Consider the following 23,672-nt stretch of genomic DNA (forward strand, 5'->3'; position numbering starts at 1 on the left):
TCCGCGACATGCGAGTATACTCATCTCCCTACAAGCGCGTGTATGCATCATCGTGCCTATGTGCAAGAGGTTGGCTTTAGTTCCCCCTCTTTCTTCTCAGCGGCGGTCTTTTTTACTATGCTTACGCATAAAAAAAACACTCAACGAGTTTTGCGAATATATTAAAATCGGGGAAAGATGCATCGTGTTTCGCTGCGACGGTGGAAATTCCCAGGGATTCCCACGACTCAACGACGCGGTAAGTGCACCGACGACCGGTTTATTCGCGTGTAATCTTGCGATGACTGCTGCGCTGGCTTTTCGAAGTTTAATCGTCGCTTAACGAGCGAGAAGGATTTTTCGAAATCTCATTTCGATCGCCCGTGTTAACTTTTTACGATCCGTTGTCGACGATTCGTTATAGGCGCGGTTGAGCCACCGGCGTATATAATGTAGTAGCAAAAATTGCGGTCATGCGTGTATCATATATATATAGGCGAAAACGTATTTGTAACGAAAAACCGAAAAAACATGCGGTCGTTGCGCCTCGATCTTCGTTTGAGCCTGTTGTGCGTGTTGTCGCTAGTGGCGGCGAGGATCGGAAATGTCAGTGCTGAAAGAAAGGCTCAAGCAAGTAAGAATAAAATCAAAGTACACTTGTTCCTTTATCCGCGTTCGTCATGACCAATTATTATATCTGAATTTCGGATGGAATGACAGAGTGTAAAGAATACGCGAAACTCGTTTATACCAAGGAGGCATCTCCGGTATTGAGGATTGGCGGAGGCTCGAACTTGGTATCAAAATGCGGAATAGTCGATACGCCCCTCATCATAGGTGGCGTTAGAGCCAAGCCCTTGGAATTTCCTCACATGGTAAGCTCGCGAACTGCTGTGACGACTTGCAACGAAATAAAACGATTGGCGCGTGAATTGTTGTTTTTTAATCATTTCACTGTATTGCTGGAACGTGAATAGGCGGTAATCGGTTACGGCGATCCAGTGGCCTGGCTGTGCGGTGGAACTCTCGTTTCGGATCTTTACGTACTCACCGCCGCTCACTGTTTGGACAGCTCGTCGGTCAAGTTGCTTCAACAATCCAATTTTCCTCCTAACCTAACTTACATAAATTTCTTCACATAAATTTATAAAAAATATTGAAAAGAAGAAAAATACTCGTTTCACAGAATTACGAGTGAGCTGATGAAAATGTTTTGTCTGTTCGGAGCACAGAGGGCAAATCCCTTCCAAAATACGCGTCGGTTTGACCGATTTGAAGAATCCAGAGAGCGGAATGCAGGAGAGAAAAGTCGTCGAGAGAATAGCTCATCCGGAGTACAAAATACCCGCGAGGTATCATGACATAGCCTTGCTCAAAATTGATAAACCGCTCGAAATGGAAGCGGGAGTAAGGCCAGCGTGTCTCGAGGTCGATTCCAACCTACCGCTCTCCCAGAAGCAAGGAGCGATCGCCTCTGGTTTTGGTCGTACTTCTTATGGTATGCGTATAGCTTTTCGTTTTAGCTCCATATCGAACATCGAACATCATTTCTCATTTTCGAAATCACCTTTCTAATTGGGATAAAGGAGTCAAGGGGGATCGAAAATATTTACAATTCGTTCTCGTACGTCATGTTCGACTATTTCAGAACGACGAATACGGCAAAATTTGTCGACCCAATTGAACAAATTTTCCAACAAAAATGAATTTACAAAAAGTTTTTGCCCTCGTTAACCGGAATAGAATTATTTTAGCCACTCGATTTCTTTTTTTAATGAACAAAAATAACGATCGAAGTAGTTTCTCAGCCCAAAATCCACTGTGAATTACGACTTGAAAGATCTCGAGACTGCGAGCCTCGTGCTGGTTTATCCTTCAAAATGAAGAAAGTAAAATCGCCCCTCATTTTCATAGTTGAGAAAATAATTCAAGTTGAGCAACGCACGACATTTTTTCGTAACCTGCTTGCGTGAATTTTACATAATCCCTGTGATTTACACGGACTGGAAGTATCAAAAAAAAAAAAAAAGTTATTACCGCGAATCCCCACTCGACGCACACGCGCAGAGATCTGACCGAGTTTGTGGTAAATGCAGGAAGTTCGAACGGTAGCAGATACTTGATGAAGGTAAGTCTTAATTACGTGCCCGCTGAAGATTGCGCGAAACATTTTTCCGGCGAGTCCGGTGGTCGACGAATGTCCCGAGGTCTGATTCCGAATATGCTCTGTGCCGGGGTCATGGAAGGTGGCAAAGATACTTGTCAGGTGAGTCTTCTCCATGGTTTTCTCGAGCCTGAGGCGAGGAGCGCCGAGAGACGAAAGTAGAAAAATGACGAGCCGTTCGGTCGACAGGGCGACAGCGGAGGTCCGTTGCAGCGAGTGCTCAAGGATCCTTACTGCGCGTACAGCATCGTCGGTGTAACAAGCTTTGGCAAATTTTGTGGCTTCAAAAATTCTCCGGCCATATACACGAGGGTGAGTTCCTATCTCGACTGGATCGAGTCGGTCGTCTGGCCCTAATTCGTGTATCTTTTAATCTTATAAAAACGCGCGTCTCTTTATTCTCTCGATAAATAAATACATGGCCTTAAAAACATAACAATAACTAATAAAAATATCACTTATGAATCTTATTGCGGCTATGCGTAAGATATCGTATCATCGAATATAAAACAACAAACTTTTCTCCACGTGTAAATAACAAAGCTTATCCCAACTATTGTTTCTAACGATAATTAGGAAATTGTCCGATTCGGAACGATTATAACGATATTTACAAGATTGAAACAACGATTGTTAAAAAAAAAAGGAAAAAAAAAACTTTTTTGGATACACGCGCATGAACGGGTCATCACGAGAATTTTCAGTCTTGCGGCTCTCTGCAAAGGGCGCGTTTGCCCCCCCCCCCCCCCCTCCTCTCCTCTCCCCAGTCGCTCTTCCCCCCCAACGAACGCTCTGGTCGATCGATCGGTTGGCTTTTCCGCCAACGAGTGTAAAAAATTGAAATTTCATTAATCACCAACACCTCGTGTGGTTTTCATGAGTAACATTTTCCCGTTCTTCGGTTGCATCGTTATAAAAATCGCGAAAAAGAGAGCTTGGAGCACCGTGCGAGGAATCAACGGGTTGACTGTCGAAAGATGATTGAATCGACGGGACGAGTTTCAGAGTGGAACTGCGAGACGAATGTGAAAATTTGAGAAAGATCGTACGGTATCGCGAAGGCAGTTGCTCCGAAGGAGCTCAAGCACAGAGTTTCCTTGAGCTGCGGTTGCTGCGGCATCGACGGCGACTCGAGTCTCTGGAATAATAATACAGAAGCAATAAATGAAAATGGCTCTGATTGAAGGGTCATCGAATCAAGTGACGAACGAGCGCGGCCGAGATTGCTGGGCCAATTTGTGCGCGAACCGAACGACGGCGATTTATAAAGATAAAACTCTACGGAGGATTGGGCATTGTAGCCGATATTGTCGCCCACGCGTGTGCGAATCTAGACGATTGACATAAGAAGTACGCGGGAGCAAGAGCCGCGCCTGGACCGGTCTTGGAGCACACCGGTATGCACGGTGTCTCGACGCTGCGCGCGAGATGCCGAGAATGCCGATCGGACTAGCGTCGAGGAGCAGCGTTCTCCGCGAGTCTCTTCCGGCGGGGGGGCTATTTATAGAGAGAAAGTTCACGAGGCTGTCCGAGCAACGTCGAGTTTCGTAGCTGCTCTCTCAAATACGATACACGAAGCGAAGGGAGAAGGAGGATTATGCGTAGCGCGTGCCGAATGAGACTCGAGGGACGTGTCCTTGTCGCTCATTATTTATGTTATGGGTGTAAGAAAAAAAAAAAACTCGATCGACTTGCCGCGCAACGTCGGCCCACGCGTGCACCCGCTTTCTCCTTCCTCTTTGCCTGCATCGACGAGCATCGTCGCTATCGTTCAAATAATCAAGTCTCGCCGCACCACCGAGGTGGGCGCGCGTGTTGAGTTAGCGAGACCAGGGCGCCTACGCGTGTTGCACTCATTTTTTATCTCTCTTTCTACGAGAACGTTCGCCCCGCTACAAAATTTCCCGTCCAATCTCGCCCGCCATTCATCTTCATATCCCTCCTCTCTTTCGCTCCCATGCTCCGTTTTCCCTCCATTACCGAAACACGCTGCATGCTGCAACAAGCGTGCGGCCTCTTTTCTCAATACGTTTCCTCTTCTCTCGATAAGCTTGATTCTCGCGATACTCCGAGACTCTTTGAATCTCGAGCGCTGTTACAAACGGTCCGCTCTCGCCTCCTCCTCCTCCTCCTCCTCCTGCTCGTTTCACCAGTACGGCGTGTCGTTGTTGAGATGCTGCCACGAGGCAAACTCGCTCCACGTAAGCATATTGGCTCTCGTTGCATCCGTAATTCTCGTTACTCCACGCTCGGATTGATGACAGGGCGAAGCGGCTCCCCTGCCAAATATCGGATTGTTCGGATCGATCGACGAGCCAACGTCGTTCAAACTGACGGTTCTTCGCAAATTCTGAAACGAGGAAATAGTAGTAACGATAACCGATCTTTGGAGGAAAAGGATTCGAGGCGGAGGACGACGAACCTTTTGGTGCTTTTGGTGAAGCTGACTTTGATGGTGCCGTTTACGAACAAGATAATTCCTTCCACCGTTGTTGTCCCAGTACTCGGCGGTTCGAGCTGCCCGATAACGAACGCAAAATTCAACTTGGTCCGACTTGAGGGGCAGGGTCAGACGGAAACGAAAAGTGTCGTAAAGAACAAGGGCAGCTTGGGGAACGGAGGAAGGCTGCTCGACGTAGGTGCAATGAACGTCCTCGTGGCTCGCCCAACCGTCGCTGCTCACCCTCACCACAACTTCTTTGTCGTAGGTCAGATTCTTAACCTTGATCGTCCCGACGAGACACTGTTCGGCCTCCCGGAGGATCACGTTTTCCAGACTGACCGCTTCTTCGTCGAGCTTTCGTCGGAAGGCCAAGTAGTCACTGGCCGGTTGAACGAAGCCCGTTTCCCATCGTGACTCGCTCCTTTCCACTTCGGCCTGCTGTTGCTGTCCTCGTTCGCCCGCGTCCTGAGGCTCCTCGCCCCATCGTACACCGCGAGTGACACCCGCGAGAAAAGCGTTCGTCCACACCGGTGGCGCGTTGCTCGGTTCCGACATGACTCGGATCTGGAACAAATGCAGAAATAAAATAATAACCGAAACACATTTTCCTCTGTCTGAAATTAAAAATATTTCTAAAATATTATCTTGGTTCTTCGACGACGAATACCTGCGTCAACGGACGTCCACGATCATCCGCGAAAACGACTCTCTTTTTTCTTCTCGCGATAGCCGCGGCAACAGCAGCCTCCGTCTTCCTCGCAGCATCGCCGCCACTTTCGAGTATCGCGCCGCTCGAGAGACACGGCCTTATAGCAGGTGGGACCGATCTCGTGCTGCTGGAAACGCCCTGGCTGACCGGCTGCTGCTGCGGCGGCGGATTAACCACGAGAGGAGGACGATGATGCTGGTGCTGGTGGTGGTGGTGCTGGTGATGAGCGTAAAGACGATGATGACCGTACGCCGGTGGACTGTGTCCCAGCATCAGTTCCCCTGGCATCGCTATCGAACACATTTCAATCTGTAATCACGGTACAAAAAGCACACACACACACTTTTAATATCTCTCGTCGATCGGTTGACCTTGTCGTTCCCCCCTCGCCTCTCGTATAACCCGAAACCTGACATTTATTTATAATCTGCTCTCGCACTCGTATCTCTCTCCGTCTCTCGTGTCAAATTCTCTGATGATATACGTTTTTTCGCGATACCTACATATAAATACCAAAGTGGTGTTACGACACGCGAATTTCCATCGCTCGAATCGTCCTCATGAATAACTGGGGGCGCGATTATTTGCGATATACATCTTGGTAGATTCGAGAATCGAAATACAAGTAAGCGTTGGGATGAAACGAATGAAAAACGATGCAACGAAAATAGTAACGGCGACGCCGTGACGAAAAATAGCTGGCGCATCTCGTGAGTCGCGGATTAGCGCCGAGCGGTCCAAATTTAACCGAGTCGTCGCGCGGTTCGCGGTCGCGTGGCTTTCATCGTCGCCCTTGGATCCCTTCCAATTTCGAAACAAAAGCACGAGATAGCTTGCGCCTTTTTCCCCCCTTTGCCCCGCGTTTCCTGCTACATCGCCAACACAATTTTCTATATTCTCAATTGCGATTTTGTCTCGGATCGGAGGAAACGTATACAAATAACCACTTCTTTCGAGGGACTCGCGTTTGACGCCTTGCTCGTCAAACGCGTCTTTACTGAATAGGGAAAAAGAATAAAGAAAAAATAGCTGATGGACACGGAGCGAAACGCGTAACAACGACGAGACGAGTCTCCAATTTCCTTTTCAGAGAGCCGAGCAGAGCGTGTCATTCGTCGTCGTTGTGCCGGCACGATCGCGACACCACAAAGTCTTCTCGGACCCGCGAGAAAACACAGTTTATTTTTTTCACTGCGACCTTTGTCGACGGGATCTTCTCAAACTAAATATCGTTCCACACTTTTCTTGGTTAAATGTATACTATACTTTCCTTACCGACCAATTGGCATATCTCTCGCGAAGCGTGGCCGTTATTCCTATTGGAAAATATAAACACGGCGCCCGATGGCTCTCTCCCCCCTCTGCGCGCATCTTCCGATATTTCGGCAACGATCGCCGCGAGGCAACCATTTACCGAAATATTTCCGTATGGTGGGGGGGAGAGAGGAGGTCGTAACAGGTGTTTGTGACGAGTGTGGCCCGCATTTGTTATACGATCCGAAATCCGTTCGATGATTAATCGAGCGAATATTATTTTATATTATACAACAAAGATACTTACATTGAGTCGGACGAACTTGAGGATAAGATGCGTATCGCGGGTCGAGAAAGGCTTGTGCGTTTGACGCAAAGAGATTGGCAGATTTCGCGGTAGATTTTGTTTATCCGCTGATGCGTTTATCCTTGAGCAAAATTCCTGGCGGTCTCGAGCGGTAAACACTCGACAATTAATCAAGTTTCATCAGCTCGTATTTGCGGAAAACGACGATCCGAAATAATATGCACTGTTCGTTCTGCTCAGCAGCGGATTCTTCGGTTATTTATTTGAAAACTTATATTTCAGTTGCAATCCGTTGTCTATTGAACCATCCACCGGATCATCCACCATCAACAACTATACCGAAATATCCAACTTTATCTCTTTTATCTTTATTTATGTTTCAACTTTTCGCGTGTAAGCACGAGCCGGACAGAAACGAGTGTTGTTGATTTGTATTGGAATATTAAAAACAAGAATGTTGAGTTAACGAAGCGGATGATGAAGAAGGCTTTTTTTTGTGAATTTTATCTTAAGATCGGGTATTTCGAGTGTAACGCGAGCGCTTCGACACTCTCCGCCTCTCGAGACGTCGGGAACCCGTCTGTCCACCGTGCGACGTGCGTCGTTCGTCGTCGTACTCGGCCGAGCGAGCGAACACGCCGCGTGCTCCTTCCCTCGAAATCATCGCCCCGCCTGCTTCTTCATCACACCGTTCTCGACGCCGCGTCGCTCGGTTCCCAGTCCCCCGGCCCGGGGTGCTGGTATTAATAAATATACACACTCGCGAACCCCGATCCGCGTTCGTAGCTGCTTTTTTCAACGTGCCTTCAACACTCCTCTCGTGTTTTTCACGTGATTGACATACAACGACCAATGAGAACGTTACTCAAACCACGTGCTTCGTGGATGTATTGGTTATATTGCGCGTACACAAGTAAAAAAGGTTGGAATCGGTGGAGGGGAATAGCGAGGATGGAGAGAAGGAAAGGTAAAACGCCTGTTGCATATTCGAGGCGTTCGGGGTTTGGGGGATGAATAAACGGACGAAAGTATGAGGGATGCTTCTATCTCGCTGCTGTGATGGCCGCGCTGCAGCGCTCGCGGCGTTCTTGCTGCAGCTTCCACTTCGTGTGTGTAATGATACCGCGGACTCGCTGATGTTTTACAGCGAGCCTCAAAACTTCAGCAGCCTTCAACGCTTTCTTCTTTTTCTTCTGTTTCGTCGTATTTCATTGACCCGCTGCTTTGCGGGTCCGTTATACAAGTTATATTATATATGCGCGGCGTGTATTTTTAACAAACAAGTAAATACGTGAGATGCCGCAAATGACAAGGAAATGTTCATATATCTCGAATCATTGACTTTTTCATTGAAAAATTGCTCCTTCGAAGTTTCGTCATTGTCCGCGGTGTTCGCGGCGTCTGAACGATCGAAATACTACGTAAAATTCATGATAGCGAGCGAGAGAAAGTCCAAGTGAGTCGAGTTCCCAATTCCCAATGAACAGCCCGTCATAGCGCTCTCGCGGTTCGACAGAGTTTCCTCCTCAAAGGGCAAACTATTAGTAAACAGAGTGGGCATTTTCGAGACTCGACTACTCACACGACGACGGTATGGGGGAGCCGCGATGATAAATAAATCTAGATGAGCATGATTGTATATAGCAACTCGTCACTGATTGGTCATTCGGCACTATGGGGAAAAAAGAAGAGTTCGAAAAAGAACTAGTCGAGACGACAACACGAACCTACCCCACGCGCGTTCCAGTTCGGTTATGTCGCGAAGTTTTTGTGATACAGACGTTCACGAGGCACGAGACGAACGCGTGACGCGTGAGCAGACGAGACGAAAGAGATCGAGCGAGAAGACGCGCATCGCGTGTGCGTGTTCTCACGAAAATCTATCACCCTATTTTCAATAATTCGAGTAAACATTTTCAATCAATTGTGCTCGACGACGATGCGTATAGACCGACGTAGACTCACCGCGGCCCCGTTCTTTTCTCCAGCTGAATATTACTCCACGAGAGGGTGCCACGTACATTTTTTCGAGCGCGATACAGGCTCCATGTTTCGTTGATAAAAATAATCAACATTCAACGGACGTATCTCGGAAATTTCTCGTATTATTTTTTCGTATCGTGCATTACAACACGGCCGCGAAGGAGACTCGAGATGCGTACTGCTGTGTCGATGTATCAACTCATGCAAATTCCGATAGGACGCGAAGACCCGTTGTCTTCTCATCACCACATTTTTAAAGAATAATAATTGACCGCGCAAGCACCTTCGCGTGAATAACGTTCACCGTGGCGGGACTCTCGTAATTCTGGATATGTCGACGAGGTTCTTATTTATTTCGACACATAAAAAAGGGTTATGAATTAAAATCGAACGGCGAGGGTCGACGCGCTATCATATCCGCGTATTTAGGTTTGTCGCCCGGTCCCTCCCTGATAATCCTATAAAAAAAAAAGTGTGCGTCGTAACGCGTTTCGGTTTCAATAATCCGCATCGAATAAAGCATCGTTGCTTTCTCTACGTCGCCCCATACAGTTATTCGTCCTGCGGCGTATGGCATCGCGAAAACACCTCGTTATTATTATAATCAAACGAGAGTCACATAATCCCAGAGGAAAAATTATGCGAATTAATGATCGGAAATGAGAGTGGTCACCCGAGAATAACCCCCGTTCTCTCGGGGACCGTGTTATCACGGTGCACAAGTCATGACCTCGGCGCCTCCGTAGGTTATCGAGAAGCCTCGCTCCGTTAATGTTGTATTAACGAGCAAGCGAGAGCCACGCGCGCCCGTTGTTTAATCGCCTCCCCGGCTGCGAGATCCTGTAATGATGATCCGTCGACTGAAGCGAAGATGAGAGTAAAATCAGTTTTTTCTTCTAGACGTCCAGCTACTAAATTTTCCATCAAAAACAATGGGCCAGCGGTGGTGGTTGCGGCGACGGCGGCGGGGACGCGGATTTCATCTAAGTCGACTTTGGCGCCTAATATCACGTTCCAAGAAGGTGCTGCTGTTTTTACCTCCTCGCTAGTGTACACGCTCCGAAAGCATGAGAGATTATGACAGATTTTATCGTTCGTGTTATACAGAGGCGGCGCCGAACGGACGGGTCGGTCGCTCTCGTGTACACGCTCACTCGCATAATGATCCGTAAATTTTCCATTTGATATGATCATCGCGTCAAAACATCTTGTCGCAATGCCGCTGCCACGCTTTTTTTTTTCCCCCATAAAATCTAGTAAATTCAATTAAATTTCGCACCACATCTCCGCGGAAACTGATTCCCGATTGTGTTGTTGAAACCTCCGTGGCGATGCGTTGAAACGCAGTGTTCGAAGAGAAGGAGGAGATTCCAAAATGTGCTTCTATCCATCAGGAGGCACAAGATTATGAAAAAAAAATGGAGAGTACAACGGGGGTCGTTGAAACTAAATGCGTGCCGTGCCAGCCAAACCTCTTTGCTGTTTTTTCTCTTTTTTATTATTCTTACAAGCATTAGAAAAAATTTACGACTCCTGTCGAATGAATTCCCGAGGTATCGAGAGCTGCGCGATGTTTCGCAAGCATAGTCGAAAAGAAAAAAAATAGCTCGAGCCCCGGGAGTAATTCACTGCAACGTACGATATTACGCGTCCGGGCGATAGCTCGGTCGTTCATATAATACAAACATCGCTCGTCGGTCAACTCGATGGAGATACATCAAGCTCATTGATACCCATATAAATAGAAACCACCGTCACCTATAATAATGTAAATACTAAACGGTGCGAGTCGATGATAGCGAAGAGTGCCGTCGTTTCTATCCTTCCATCGAACTCCCGTTTTTTCTTTTCTTCTTGGTTGACGACTCGTTCGCGCCTCAATATACACTGTCTATCCCAGCGAATTATATTTCGCCCTTAATCTTTATGGAGGAAGGTGGGTAGAGAAGAGTTGATATCGTTGAAGGATAGAAAATAAAATATTTTGACGTCGATAAAGAGGTGACGAGATTCGTTAACGAGGCGGTGAATAAAAACCTCGAGCCCTTCGAGGGCGGGAATCACGAACGACCCGAAATGGGAATATGAGATCGAAGCGCGTCAATTAGGACAGAGCACTGCAGGCTCTCGGTCTCTGACAACAGCAGAGACGACGGAATCCAGCCGCAGGGCTCGGTTCTTCCGATCACCGTTCTTCGGCTCCTTCGCCCCCCATGCTACCACCGGAGCCGCTGCCGCCACCGCCATTGCCGGTCTCCTGTTGCGGTCTGACGATCTGATACGTTATCAGATATTCCGGATACGCCTGTTCGCCCCGATAAACAACGTATTCCGGAAATACGAGGCCGCCCTGCGAGGGTCTACCCATCACGCTGTGATGACCCGGTGGGGCATGAGCCATTTTCATTGCCGAAAATTGAAGGAAAGACTTGCCGAGGGTTACCCGGCACAGTAATAAATGCCTGCGACATTAAAGTTAGTTGGAATTACGGAAATTTCGTGACAAGGACATTTGCGATAAAAGTATTAGCGTACCGGTGACATATGTAGCAACTTCTATCCTTGTGGGTCGGACATCCGGTTCCACCGCAGATCCCGTAAACGTACTGATTGCTCTTGCTGCTGTGCTCGGCGAAATAAATGCCTGCTCCAAACATACCGCCTATGTAAGCGTGTCTCTCGTCGAAACCCTTCTGAACGATCGCGTTTATGAAGGAACTACCATGGAACAGCATTCTTTCATTCGCTTGAGGTGATGTGGGACTCGAATTCGTTCTGGGAACGTTACTCGGCGAAGCTGGACCGGCCGCTGCGACCTCTTCCGCTACTTCTTGCCGTCGATGCGCGTAACGCTCCCATAGTTTTCGATTTTGGACTTTTTGTATCTGTGTAGTAATCGAACGGTTGATGCATCGGTGCGAGGAAGTTTGAAATAGAAATAGAAATTCACTGCGAGGATTCGTTCCGACGGCCGGACTTACCCTTACGATGTTGTAACGTCCAAATATTCCACCCGAATGTCCATTGTCTCGGTGCTCCCTTATCGTGCTCTGCATTTCTTCCTCGACCGCCAGAAATTCCTTGTCTTCGCTGAGCAGGTCGACGAGGAGCGTTCCCGGGTTTACGGAAGGTTGCCATATCGATCCGGCGGCGGAGCTCAATAGCTTGTCCATCCCTTTGATGAGTTTGTGACGATAACCGTATGCCGAAACCCCAACCTGTTTGAGATCTTCGTGGCCCATTTCGGCCAGTATATCGAGGGTTATTTGTTCACGTTCCAACAATTCAAGCAGATGTTCGAGTCCGAGACTCTGTAGGAAAGTTGCGACGTTTGTAATATTGGCGCAATTACGATCGTCGCATCCGTCTTTGATCTCGCGTTCGGAACACATTTCCGTTGTCATCGTCGTCGTCGTCGTCGTCGTCGTCATAGTAGTCGTTAGCGTTGTTGATGCGGCTGTAGCCATCGCCGTCGTCGCCGCTGGCATGGGACTCAAACAACTGGTCGGACGAGCGAGCGGAACGCAGAGAGTCATCGCAGCTCCGGACGGCATGATAACAGTCTCTTGGGTCAAAGAAGGTGGCGGTGTGACGGGAACTGAAAAAATCAATCGATAAAAAGATGCATCGGGGCTTGTTGGTGAGAAGGAGACCGACGAAAGAGTGAGAAAAATAAATCTCACCCGCTACTATGCTGGGTGGACGACTGCTCATGTTGTTGGTGATGCTACTCGTGCTCATGCTGTTGTTGTTGGCACCATTAATGGTATTAATACCGACGATTACGTGACCTGTACCGCTGCTGTTATTTACAGGTAAGAGGGATGGTACGACTTGTTGAGAGGCCATTGCATCTTGCAACAAACATCGGACGTCGTCGGCACTGGCGAGGTCCACCGGACTTTGGCCTTCCTGATTCTTGAGGAAAGGATCAGCCCCGTGAGCGAGCAAGAGAGCGCACAGTTGTGTTCGTCCCTTCTGGGCGGCCTCGTGCAACGGCGTGAAGCCCCATTTGTCCGTGGCATTGACGACAGTGTTATATTTAATGAGGAGAGCCGCTATATCGAGATGTCCGTAGCTCGAAGCGTTGTGAAGCGGTATAAGACCTCCCTTGTCCTGGGCATTCACGTCCGCCCCTCTTTCCAGGAGAAACTCCGCCACTTCAAGATTGTTGTAACCCGCTACGCGCCGCCGCAACGGGTCAAAAGTAGTGGCAGTATTGTCGATTAATTAATACGTAGGTAATCTCGAACAAGAGGAAAGCGAGGAGCTTCGGTAGACTTACCGGCTAGATGGAGCGGTGTGCTATTCCGACCCTGAGCGTCTCTACAATTAATATTGTCCTGCGTAACGAGTCTTTGGACTCGAGCCAAATTTCCCTTTTTCGCAGCATCGAGGAGGGCACTGTTGCCTCGTAGTAAATCGGCAACGTCCTGGTCGCTCTCTCTGACGAGATCGAGAGGCGTCGCGCCGTCACGATTTTTTTTTGTTGCGTCCGCTCCGTGTCTGAGCAGCAGTCTGACTATCTCGCATTTTCCTTTCGCCGCAGCTTCGTGGAGAGGCGTGAATTTCCATAGATCTGCCACGTTAACGGAAGCACCGTGCTTCACCAAGAGTTCCGTTACCTCGTAATGTCCGTAGGAGCACGCGTTATGTAGAGGCACCAGACCCCTGGATTCGAGAAAACGTATCACCATCGAGAATTACGGGCAGGGAAGAAAATACATAAGCAGCGACGACGACGAGGTCTCTTACCCTTTGTCCTTGGCGTGAACATCAGCTCCGTGGGCCAATAGGTACTCGACAACAGGGACGCGGTTGTAACCCGCTGCAAAATGGAGGGGTGTCGAATGCCTGCCATCCAAATCCCGACAATTGACGGCATGCGGATTTGCCTGAAGGATTCTTTCGACAGCGGTCAAATCGCCCGATTTGCTAGCATCTAGAAGCTGCACCTCTGCATCCTCCGTACCAACCGGTGGGTCTGTTTCGTACAAACGTTTAGGTTTCGTATTAACGAAACGAATTGATTAAACGAGTATGGGAAGCCGATGAGAACTTACCCTGTAATATTTTGAGGACGTTCTCCGTGGCAACTTGGGCAGCCGTGTATCCTTGGAGAGAAACGATCGATGGATCGACGCTGTACGAGAGTAATATTCTGCAGGCCTGAACGTTGTCCTCTCGGGCGCATCTGGCATTTGACAGATTCTTGTTAAAAAGATGGGACGATGGTGGATGGTGGTGGGATGGCGGTGATGATGACTGCAAGTTTCGATCGTCGGCGACGTACCTGTGTAACGCCGTCTGTCCAAGTCCGTCGAGAGCGTTGACCTTCGCTCCGTGTCTCAGAAGAAGGTCCATAGCGTCGTAATAGGAATGATCGCTCGCCACGTGAAGAGGCGTCAAAAAGTCTTTGTTTTTCTCGTTGAGGCTCGCGTTTTTACGTACCAGAGCTTCGATTACTTGCTTCCTCTTGGGATAGGGGGAAGCGACCGCACAATGAAGCGCCGTGTCTCCCGTATATGGATGTTTGAAGTTAACCACCTCTTGAGAAAGGAATTTTTTCAATTTTGTCGGATCCGCCTGCCTGCAAGCGTCCAAAAGGCAGTGTCCCTTGTATTCGTCTGTAAATCAATAATAAATCGACCATCGTGTTTGACCTGTGACCGTTTCTACCGTGTCTACGGAAGGCCCTGCGCGCTCTCTATCATCTCCTTTTCCTCGTCCCCGAGGGTCCTAGATCGCTTCGACGAGACGATCTAGGATCAGCCTTCGGGCCTAGGCAGTACTCACAGGCTAGACGTTCCTGGAGCTCGAGACTCGGTGCTACGTCGATCGCGCTCTTACTGTGGCAGTTGAGTTGTGTTGGATCAGCTCCCTCGCTGAGCAAGAGCGAGCAGACCTCGGCTCGCGATTTACTAGCACCCTCGTGGAGAGGTGTGAAAGCCCATAGATCGCTTGCATTTACCGCAGCACCGTGCTTCAACAGCGCTTCCGTCACCTCAAAATGTCCGTAAGAGCAAGCGTTGTGAAGCGGTACGAGGCCCCTGCGTCGAGGATTACACGAACACGGTAATGACAACGGCACACGAACAAATCGACTCGAAATCCCACCTCCTCGTATCTCGATCGCATTGAGCGGCGATCGGATTGCATGAAAACAAAAACAGCTTACCCTTTGTCCTTTGCGTGTACATCCGCCCCGTTCTGTAGCAATATCTGGACAACCCTGGAACGATTGTAACCCGCTGCCAGATGCAAAGGTGTGGATCTCCGCCCGTCGCTAGCGTGGCAGTTAACGTTGAGAGGATTCAGCAATTGGAGGAGCCTCTCTTCGTTGCCCGATCGAGCAGCTTCCAAGAGCTCATCCTTCCTGTATTCTCCCGTGAGGACCGGTTTAGTGATGGAGTCTGCCAGTTCCAGGGCTGTTTTACCTTCTGTATTCCTGATGTTAGGATCAGCGCCGTGCTGAAGAAGAGCTATGCACACGTCGATCTTGCCCTGTGAGAGATAAGGACGCTCGGATGAACTTTTGAGCATGCCTAAATATACTAAACAGGCCTGAAACAAGGTTTATTCGTACTTTTATTGCAGCTTCATGAAGCGGGGTGTAGTTCCAATTGTCGCGAGTATTGGGGTTTGCCCCAGCTTCCAGGAGGAGTCTGACTACGTCCGAATGTCCAAAAGAACATGCGTTATGCAGCGGATGAAGACCTCCGTCGTCTCTTGCTTGTATCGAAGCTCCCGCCGACAGTAAATATTCCACTACCTCCCGCCTGCCGTATCCTGGAGCCATGGAAAATCATTAGTTATACCCCAGTTGACAACAACGTCCGAATGAAAGTGTTCTCGGGATATGAAATGAACAGAGTTTAACAACGTCGCGTTAAACATTAGTAGCGCCTAGGTGTGTAACGAATACAATTATGTGAAAACAACAATTATGGATATTCGCGAAAGTGCTGGACAGATACATCGATACGCCTAGCAGCAGCAGCAGCAGCAGCAGCGACGCTCGGTCGCTGTGCAATTATTTCAATAAAAGAGCATGAAGGGGTGTCACTTTGCAATTATTATTCAACGTAAAAAAAATTTTTTTTAAATAATGTAAAGAAAAAAGCAAATGAGTGGAAAGAGGACTGGTGAAAGAGGCGGTGGAGGGCAGCAGTGGAGAGCAGGGGGGAGGGAACAAAAAACACTCACCAGCTGCGAAATGCAGGGGGGTGGACTTGCGTCCCGCGGTATCTCTCGCGTTGACCGTTTTGGGGCTGACCAATTTTTTAACACGAACAAGATCACCCGTCTTACAAGCCTCAAAAAGTTCTCTCAAAGGATCCGCCGCAGTCCCTGATCCTGCTAGGGACTCGGGATTTGTCAATACCGACCGTCGTCCTGCCATTTCACACCGCCATTTTTACGCTACTGTCATGCCATCACACGCGTACTCCTCATCGCACCACCACGGCGCTAGTCGCGCTCCCACTGCTTTCCTTTTTATTATATTCCATTTTCGCTGATCCTGACGACGCGCATGCGCGCAAGTAGTAGATCGCGCTGTGGCGACGACTAGAGTGTCCGTGGCTGGACGAAACATTTCGTACTTCGTACTCGCTGGTGAGCGGTAAGAGCGGTAAGCTGCTCGAGCCTATAATTGATATGACAATCTTTAATAATTGGCTGGTTCCTATGATGTCTCAGTTTCTATATTTTGCCAATTAAAAATCTCTACCCTCGACATCATAACCAATCCAAGCTCCAACGTTTCCCACGTAATCAGAATAAATTCAGGAAAATCTTGAGCGTGTGGTCGATCCCGACTAGAAAACCATCTTAGAAAATGAAGACTAAACTTGACTGTCCGAATCGTTCCGATTTCAACTTTATTGGCGACAGTTCATTCGTGGTAAGTTTTTTTTCCCTCGAAATTCATTATTTTTCAATGCAGATGGCAGATGGCGTACTTTGAAAATTTTCTGAGCAACATCTTGGGCACGGTTGCATGGCTGCTCGACTGAGATAGCAGGTTTCTGGATGTACGACGTACGACCAGTCTACATAAACTGTTCGAAATGTTTCGGCTCGTTTCGAACGAACAAAGATTTTCTCGTTTATCGAGCCTCTCAAAAAGTTTTTGTAAAGCGTTTTCAAAGTGGTATATTGAATCAATACAGAGCGAACGATACCGTATCGACTGGTCTGTCCGATGGAAAGGACGAATATAATCGAAATAATTGTATCACGAAATAACAAACATGACCTGTGTTCTGCTTCTATATACTGCCGGTGGAAGTTTCTTTGTTTACTTCGCGTATTCGTTGTGACATTAGACCGAAATATAGTCATCGGTGATGACTAGTGTTCTGATGTATCTATATCGCATCGGAATAAGTTGCTTACATTCCAAGTGTAAACTTTCGGGGCAACCTCTATTTACGAGACTGCACAGTAGTTTAGGACCCCTTTCGATACAGCGTGTTTCCAATTCGGGTTCTCGTTTTTCCCCCTTCCTCCGCGTCCTTTGACGAGACTCTAAACGTTCCTTCGCTCGCCGTTGGCTTCGGCTGCGATTCTAATCGGCAATTGGAGTTAACAAAGGCGCTCGCTGAAACACCATTCAAGCTCATATGAGTACACCGACTCGATCCTCAGTCTCTGCCACGAATGAGTGGATGGAAAAGAAAAAATAACACGAGACCCAGCAAGGCTCATTGAGGACCGCCCGTCCAAATACAGTCGAGTTTATAAACCAATCTAGTAATCCTCCATTTTTTACATAATAATTGAATGTCTTCGAAAGAAAAAAAAAAACAAAAACAGAATTTGTCGAATGTAAGCATGGAAAATTTTGAAAAAGTGACATTTTTCAACGGAGATGCAGAGTAAGGTCTAGTTTTTTCGTACACACACACACACAAAGGCACACGCGGGCGAGTAGACAGATCGGGCTCGCGGGCATAGCTTTTCGTACGGAAATTCCGGTGAACGGTGAGTGCGTAATTCGATTTCCAAGCCTCGGGCGTTAACCCTATTTTGATCGAAATATAATAGTATCGGTATGCAGTTTTCGGAATCGATTGGCTTGTCCGAGCTTTCGCGGTTGTTCGCTTCGATGCTTTTTATTCCTTATACTGCTGACTGCTCGCCAGTATAAGGCACTCTTGCACATCGAGTCACGGACCCCTTCGAGTGGAACACCGCTTCGAAAAATAAAACTTACTATTTTTAATTCATATACATATGCATGAGTCCCATGAATTTTCAGACAGGCTCATGTCTCAGGCTCGTAATCTTATCATGCAATATATCTTTACACGAGTATGGTGTGATTTATTAATCTCAGCTCGATCATTATTCACAAAATTTGATTCTGTAACATTCGGTACTGAGGGGTCTGTAATCACTTTGAACGTCAAAATTTCAGACACATCAATTGTTAAGCTGCACGAAACGATTTTCTTAAGAAAGTCTTGAAATTTATACAGAGTTTAAATGGAGAGTCGACTAGACGCGCGTATCAAATTTTAAAGGGTTCGTCTTATTGACTATTTAGATAAACGTCTTTAAATATGAAGTAAAATACGCAAGGACTATGCGTAAAAAATAAATGCAATGAAGCATATAATGAAGATTTGGGAAAAAATTCGAGACGATTGTCTCGAATATTACTATTCCTCATTTCGGCATTTTGTTTCGTTTTGGCAAGGTCCATTCGCGTCATAATCTTCTGTCTTTTTATTAAAACTTTTTTCTTCATTCAATTCCCTTTGTGTTTTCCCATTGCGCTCTCTAATGTGATATTTTACATAAAAAACTTAAGTATTTTGGCCAGGGGCGAATGAAATTTTGCGTTGAGTCAGTGATGGATCCCCGTTCAATCAAATGGCTCGTCATTTCATTCGCCAAAAGATAAGTTGAAAAAATGTATTTACAATTTCGAATTAATAACTCTGAGAGCAATTTAAAGTGATTTATATCTTTAATTACGAAGTAAAAATCGATCCAATTTAGACGCCCGTAAAATACGATCCTTCGGGCATGATCTACCTTAAGAGAGTCGGAGAAAAGTGTTTTTTGTTTTTTGTTTTTTTCAGCGGGGAATTCAATAGTGATATTTGAATCGTGCCATAGTAAATTCTCTAATTTCGCCTGATAGACGATTGATTTCTTGAAAATTTCCTCCGCAGCAAGGCTATCTCAGGATCGCTGGTATATTAAAATATATATAATTCAGCCTCGATCCGCGCTTTTATACCAAACCGATAATCTCTTGGTTGAAAGCGCGATCGGAATCGGTCGAGCGCTTCTAACAGCATGAAGACACATACGCGTGTATAAAACAAAGCGGGAGACGTCTAATACAGATAATATGGAGTGAACCCACTGCGATAACTCCTTCCGTTTTCTCAAGGCGAGCTAATTTCCGGTCTCGTTTATCAAACTCTTATACTATAAATAAGCACAGGGATAGTTCGGAGGGAGCTGCACAAGCGACATAACGCATAGTTAGAAATTGACTCAGTGCGTTTACATAGGCTGAGAGCGAGTAGTGATTTCGGTGGTTCATGCACCGGACGGACTCCCCCGGGACTGGGAAACGTTTGTTTTCTTTGTCGAAAACAAATAATACGATTGTCGCGCGAGCTTTTCTGCTGAGGTTTAAAATTTGACGGGGCGACGACTATACGCTCGTAAATAATCTCGAATTTAGTCTGATACGATAATTTCTTGTCGCGCCGGTTGAAATTGCAGCGCATTCGTTTATCCGGCGGGTTACTTTTTTCTCTCACTCAATCAACGTTTACGTTTAAAGTTAAACGCGATGGGCTCGTGAAAATAGCAGCGCGCGCGCGCCTGCGTCGCTCGCGCCGAGGTGCTTTTGAGCGTTTGCGCGCGCCTCCGGCTAACGAGCACGCTCCTCCGAAGCCTCGCAGTCGCGGACTCGAGTCCAGTATCCCGCGTGCATTACAAACACTTGCTCGTACATGGAAAATGCCGGTGGAAAGTTTGAAAGTTGCGTCTAATCGTAGTCGGAGACTTTAAAGGTTCGAGCACGGGATTCGAAGCCTCTTCGAGCCTCAGGCAAAATGATTATTCCCGTCCGAATTGAACAGGTTTTGAGGAAATCCTCGGATCGCCGATCATAAAATTTGGCGATGAAAACCCGAAGGATCTTCACTGAGCTCTAACGCTCCTCAACCAATTCCTGCACAAACATTCAACTCTTAAAATTTAGTTCGGCAAAAGGCTTTTGAGAGCACACACCTCTCGCAAATAAGCTCGCAAATTGGTGCCGTTGTGCTGCCACTTCGCGAGAGTTTGACCGAAGAAACTGTAATTGGAGGAGCGAGGAGGGATAATAAATTGCAAAACGGTTGAGCCAGCGGTCTGGCTAGTTTTCTGCAGCTATTACGTTGTGCATTGACATTTGATCAGTACCGAAAGATAATAAACGGCTTTCGATTTCGTCCGAGGACATCGATGAGCGAAAACGGTTCCCGTATTTTTACGCGCGTCAATCGCTCTCGCTTTTCCGGCGTTTTACGGACACTCGCACAATTTTCAAACCGGCCAATTTCGGGGATGCGAGGTGTGCGAGCTAGCATCGCGAAATATGAATAATTTCATTGGAAAGGTGAGAAACTTCATTTGCTTGGAATATCATCGTGTTTGCACTTGCGTACAGTGCATCGACCACGATTCAACGTGAGAAATGTAACGCTGGATTCATAGAGGAAGAGCGACGAAAAGGAACGGGGCTCGTGTCGCTCCATTTATATTCATCGTAATTTCGTAAATCCTGATCGGTAAGTGTACCCTCCTGGATATTTATTGATGATATTTATTATTTTTGAGCTATTCGATTAATTATTATTTTTCATCAAACACCGCGTCGAGAGACGAACGAGGGCTCTGTTCGAGGCATCGATGGCAGAGCTCTCGTATGATCAACTATTTTATTCTCATCACGCGAACTCTTGTACGTGCGCGTAACTCGAAATTCGCATAATGACCGACAATGAGAGCACCCAGTCAAAATAAATTCCATTCACGTATGAGTTATTTGCATAAATATGTAGACGTTGCTCCGCGAGGGTAAACAAAAAGCATTTGCATTTGAAACGGGGCGCAGCATCCGCACGTCGGGGGCGTTCGCACTTTTTTTTAACACGCAAAGACTTTGGCCAGGTCTCTGTCAATTTAGTGTTTACCTATATGAGGATTTCTCTAATATCGAACGCGCGGCTCTCAATGATTTGCACATAAATGACAAGCTTGTTTTCGCTCGGTTGACCCGGCTCTCATTTCCGTACACGGGTGCCTGAGGGATGGGAGTTCCGTGGCTGCCTCAATTTTGTCGCCTCATCTGCTTTCCCTTTTGTGCGTTTGGTCATCGGGCTCTACTTTATTTTACTCTCTTTCCTTGCTCTCTAGTCAAAAGCTTTCTCTTGCTCGCCATCGGAATAGCGCGCGGATTAGCCCAAGGGCTCTCTGTTATTCCATTGGAATTAAATTTCTTTATTCTCCCGTTCACGTGGGATTGTGTTAAACGAAGAACACGGAAATGTAAAATGCCACTTTTCCGTAATCGTGATAAAGATAAAAAAAAACAAAAGTTCGATACGCTCGGGGACGAACACGACTCGATTGTGAATCCGGTTTGCCTCGGATTATACTTCCATTTGAATTCCTCTTCATCGCGAAGAATCGACGAACGAGTAAATCCCGTTGACACGTCGAATTCCCATAATCCGAATGGACAGCCATTCGGGAATAGTTTTGGTGTCTTGAAGAAACTTTTCATCACTTTTGGCTCGTCTAGATTTGTGCTATTATAAACAACACTCGCGTCGATTAACAATTTATATTGCCGATTTGAGAAAACCTTCTACGTGATCTGCTCGGCGATGTTGATCTTCCAGCAAATATCGAAAATTTAATATCTCCGTCATTTTACTCTGATTACGAAAAAAGTCTGTCCGCTCAATTTGTTCGGAAAAGCGTAGCATCCGCCTGATTATAACTATCGCATCATCGTTTGGTAAACGTGCCGCATACGCTGTTTCGAATGCACACATTCATCCGCGTCTTCGAATCAATATCACTTCCGGTTCGGTGAACCAGATAAATAAAAAGGCATTTTTGCCGGTTCGCTCGCATTGTCCTCGTCGAAAGCAATTTTTCTTATTCTATGACGAAAAAATGACAGGGATTCGCAGATTCATGTAATTTGTGTTCTCCTGACGCGTGAATTTTCTCAACTTTTTCGTTTACAAAAAGGCCCAGTTAAATAATGGATCCCTTTTCTCGCGAATTATTCAATTTTATAGAATTCAAATATTTTGCTTTCGCTGCAATCATATTTTTTGAGTTCGATTGAATCGTTGAGCCACCGCCTTGGAGACTGGGGATTCTAAAAACGAGAGTCTATCCATCATCGCACCATGCGTTGTGCTGTCGTCTCCCGTTTAATTAGTGGCATCCGAAGTATCCGAAATTCGACAGTCATTCTCTAATCATTAATTCATCACAAAAACACGACCAATAAAACGTAATAATGAAATCACTCATAAATAATGATGCTCTAATTTCATCATGATCATAAAAGAACGGGAAAACTTGTTGAAAAAGCACAATTGTTTAAAAACAGGGACACGAGGATAAATTGGGCCCCGAAGAACTGGTGTTTCGTCAGTCGTCAACATCGTACGATCACTGTGTATAAGTATGACGCTGAAGTTTCCAACGTTGGAGTCTAACGAAATGATCGAAAAAAAATTTCCAATAACTCCAGTAATTCTCCCATTTTGTTCCCTGCCAAATTTGCGATTCGTAGTTTTTCAAGTTGCACCAACGATTCGTGAAATAAATAATTGGTGAATTAAAAACGTTTTTTTCGTTCATTTCGTTGGACTCCAACGTTGGAAACTTCAGCGTCGTGTATAAGTAGGGTATTGAAACGAAAACTCGTTCGAATCTTCTCGGTTTCTCAAATGTCTGAACGCGGTGAGTTTCATACATGAAACTCGAATACTTATTGCGCGTCGAACGTCGATCTCATTCTTAACTTCTGACGAGTATGTGAGAGATCAATAATGCTTGTGTAGTAGCTCGTACTTTTATATCTACAACTTGGTTCATCGTCGACGTTGTCCCGTTTCGTCACAAAGCTGTTTTAGCTTCTAGACGAGAAGCTGATGTGTCACGCGAACTTATTTCTCGTCGGCGAGGCACGAGGTATTCCGCACCGAGTTGAAAAGTCTTCTATTCCCTCAACTTTTACGTTTTAATTAATCATTTTTTTTAAGCAGTTGATACGGTTGGCATGGCATTGTTGGCTCCTCCAAAATTGCGTTTTCTCTTTTGGCGGCTCACCACCAATTTATTGGTGGTTTCGCAATGCGTGCATTATTGTGTACCGGAAAGCCCGTTTACCGGCGCGTTCTAATTTAAAGCGGCGGACGAATCCGCGCTGTCAAAATTCTAGCAGCTCCGGGGCGGCTTGGCCAAAACCGAGTCCGGCTTCGCGCTTATATTCGACTTATCGACGCGGAGACATTACGAAAATGTTCTTTTCGTGAATGAAGACTCTTTCTGAAATCACATTATTCATTGAATGAATAAACATAAATTATTATTCCCATGAATCATTAGAGATTAACCAGATCATCGTTGCTGTCAATAACTTTTGCGAGGTTCGCACGCTCCTAGACGCGTCTCTATGAATAATACATAGTTGTAAGAAATTCCGAGTCGCCGTCGATCCTCTCGTTCTTCTGTTTTTCGAAACACACACACACACACACACACACAACAATCGTTACGAATGAGT

The 23,672-nt window shown here is 46.6% G+C and overlaps 4 protein-coding genes across 12 annotated transcripts in view; 2 read left to right on the top strand and 2 right to left on the bottom strand.

Moving 5' to 3' along the window:
• Positions 1 to 48: 48 nt before the first annotated feature.
• On the top strand, positions 49 to 7,326 carry LOC122406920 (serine protease snake-like). Of its 6 annotated transcripts, XM_043412758.1 has the most exons (7): positions 49 to 238; positions 735 to 854; positions 957 to 1,063; positions 1,212 to 1,477; positions 2,076 to 2,245; positions 2,333 to 2,455; positions 7,139 to 7,326. In XM_043412758.1, the coding sequence occupies exons 1-7, from the start codon at positions 59 to 61 to the stop codon at positions 7,157 to 7,159; spliced, it is 987 nt and encodes a 328-aa protein (XP_043268693.1). In that variant the 5' UTR covers positions 49 to 58; the 3' UTR covers positions 7,160 to 7,326. The 6 variants fall into 6 exon arrangements, with proteins under 6 accessions (XP_043268693.1, XP_043268691.1, XP_043268692.1 ...); XM_043412756.1 differs by lacking the exon at positions 7,139 to 7,326 and having other exon boundaries at positions 2,333 to 2,608; XM_043412757.1 differs by lacking the exon at positions 7,139 to 7,326 and having other exon boundaries at positions 957 to 1,054; positions 2,333 to 2,608.
• LOC122406917 (Glycogen binding subunit 70E) lies at positions 2,511 to 7,146 on the bottom strand. Its single transcript, XM_043412751.1, has 5 exons — positions 6,857 to 7,146; positions 5,254 to 5,604; positions 4,566 to 5,150; positions 4,124 to 4,493; positions 2,511 to 3,281 (listed from the first exon to the last, which is right to left on the bottom strand). Exons 2-4 carry the CDS (start codon positions 5,596 to 5,598, stop codon positions 4,290 to 4,292), a joined length of 1,134 nt encoding a protein of 377 aa, XP_043268686.1. The 5' UTR covers positions 5,599 to 5,604; positions 6,857 to 7,146; the 3' UTR covers positions 2,511 to 3,281; positions 4,124 to 4,289.
• Positions 7,327 to 10,314: 2,988 nt separating the features above from the next.
• Tnks (tankyrase) lies at positions 10,315 to 16,317 on the bottom strand. The gene is made up of 12 exons (XM_043412711.1): positions 16,046 to 16,317; positions 15,426 to 15,628; positions 15,018 to 15,343; positions 14,636 to 14,889; positions 14,133 to 14,466; positions 13,903 to 14,033; positions 13,595 to 13,823; positions 13,125 to 13,510; positions 12,523 to 13,020; positions 11,821 to 12,437; positions 11,375 to 11,724; positions 10,315 to 11,301 (listed from the first exon to the last, which is right to left on the bottom strand). The coding sequence occupies exons 1-12, from the start codon at positions 16,239 to 16,241 to the stop codon at positions 11,025 to 11,027; spliced, it is 3,801 nt and encodes a 1,266-aa protein (XP_043268646.1). The 5' UTR covers positions 16,242 to 16,317; the 3' UTR covers positions 10,315 to 11,024.
• A 1,330-nt stretch (positions 16,318 to 17,647) lies between these two features.
• The window catches only part of Dh31-R (Diuretic hormone 31 Receptor), a 111,707-nt gene continuing 105,682 nt past the window's right edge, over positions 17,648 to 23,672 (top strand). For 3 of the 4 annotated variants that reach the window (XM_043412741.1, XM_043412737.1, XM_043412743.1), the window contains exon 1: positions 19,787 to 20,646. The gene's annotated coding sequence lies outside the window, so the exon portion shown is untranslated. Of the gene's footprint in view, positions 17,828 to 19,786; positions 20,647 to 23,672 lie in introns of those variants that run through there. The other variant, XM_043412738.1, reaches the window with a different exon arrangement.

The sequence above is a fragment of the Venturia canescens genome, chromosome 2 (genome assembly GCF_019457755.1).
Source record: "Venturia canescens isolate UGA chromosome 2, ASM1945775v1, whole genome shotgun sequence".
NCBI classification, from domain to species: Eukaryota; Metazoa; Arthropoda; class Insecta; order Hymenoptera; family Ichneumonidae; genus Venturia; species Venturia canescens.

Excerpts from the sequence above, each read along its gene's own strand:
- LOC122406920 (XM_043412756.1), top strand. The coding sequence starts at position 59 with ATGTGCAAGAGGTTGGCTTTAGTTCCCCCTCTTTCTTCTCAGCGGCGG. Across the intron at positions 1,064-1,211 it reads TTGGACAGCTCGTCGGTCAA|AGGGCAAATCCCTTCCAAAA; the intron begins GTTGCTTCAACA and ends TTCGGAGCACAG. Across the intron at positions 2,246-2,332 it reads GTGGCAAAGATACTTGTCAG|GGCGACAGCGGAGGTCCGTT; the intron begins GTGAGTCTTCTC and ends TTCGGTCGACAG.
- LOC122406917 (XM_043412751.1), bottom strand. The coding sequence starts at position 5,598 with ATGTGTTCGATAGCGATGCCAGGGGAACTGATGCTGGGACACAGTCCA. Across the intron at positions 5,151-5,253 it reads GTGGACGTCCGTTGACGCAG|ATCCGAGTCATGTCGGAACC; the intron begins GTATTCGTCGTC and ends CATTTGTTCCAG. Across the intron at positions 4,494-4,565 it reads TTCACCAAAAGCACCAAAAG|AATTTGCGAAGAACCGTCAG; the intron begins GTTCGTCGTCCT and ends TCCTCGTTTCAG.
- Tnks (XM_043412711.1), bottom strand. The coding sequence starts at position 16,241 with ATGGCAGGACGACGGTCGGTATTGACAAATCCCGAGTCCCTAGCAGGA. Across the intron at positions 13,021-13,124 it reads CACACCGCTCCATCTAGCCG|CGGGTTACAACAATCTTGAA; the intron begins GTAAGTCTACCG and ends GGCGGCGCGTAG. Across the intron at positions 12,438-12,522 it reads TCCACCCAGCATAGTAGCGG|TTCCCGTCACACCGCCACCT; the intron begins GTGAGATTTATT and ends TGATTTTTTCAG.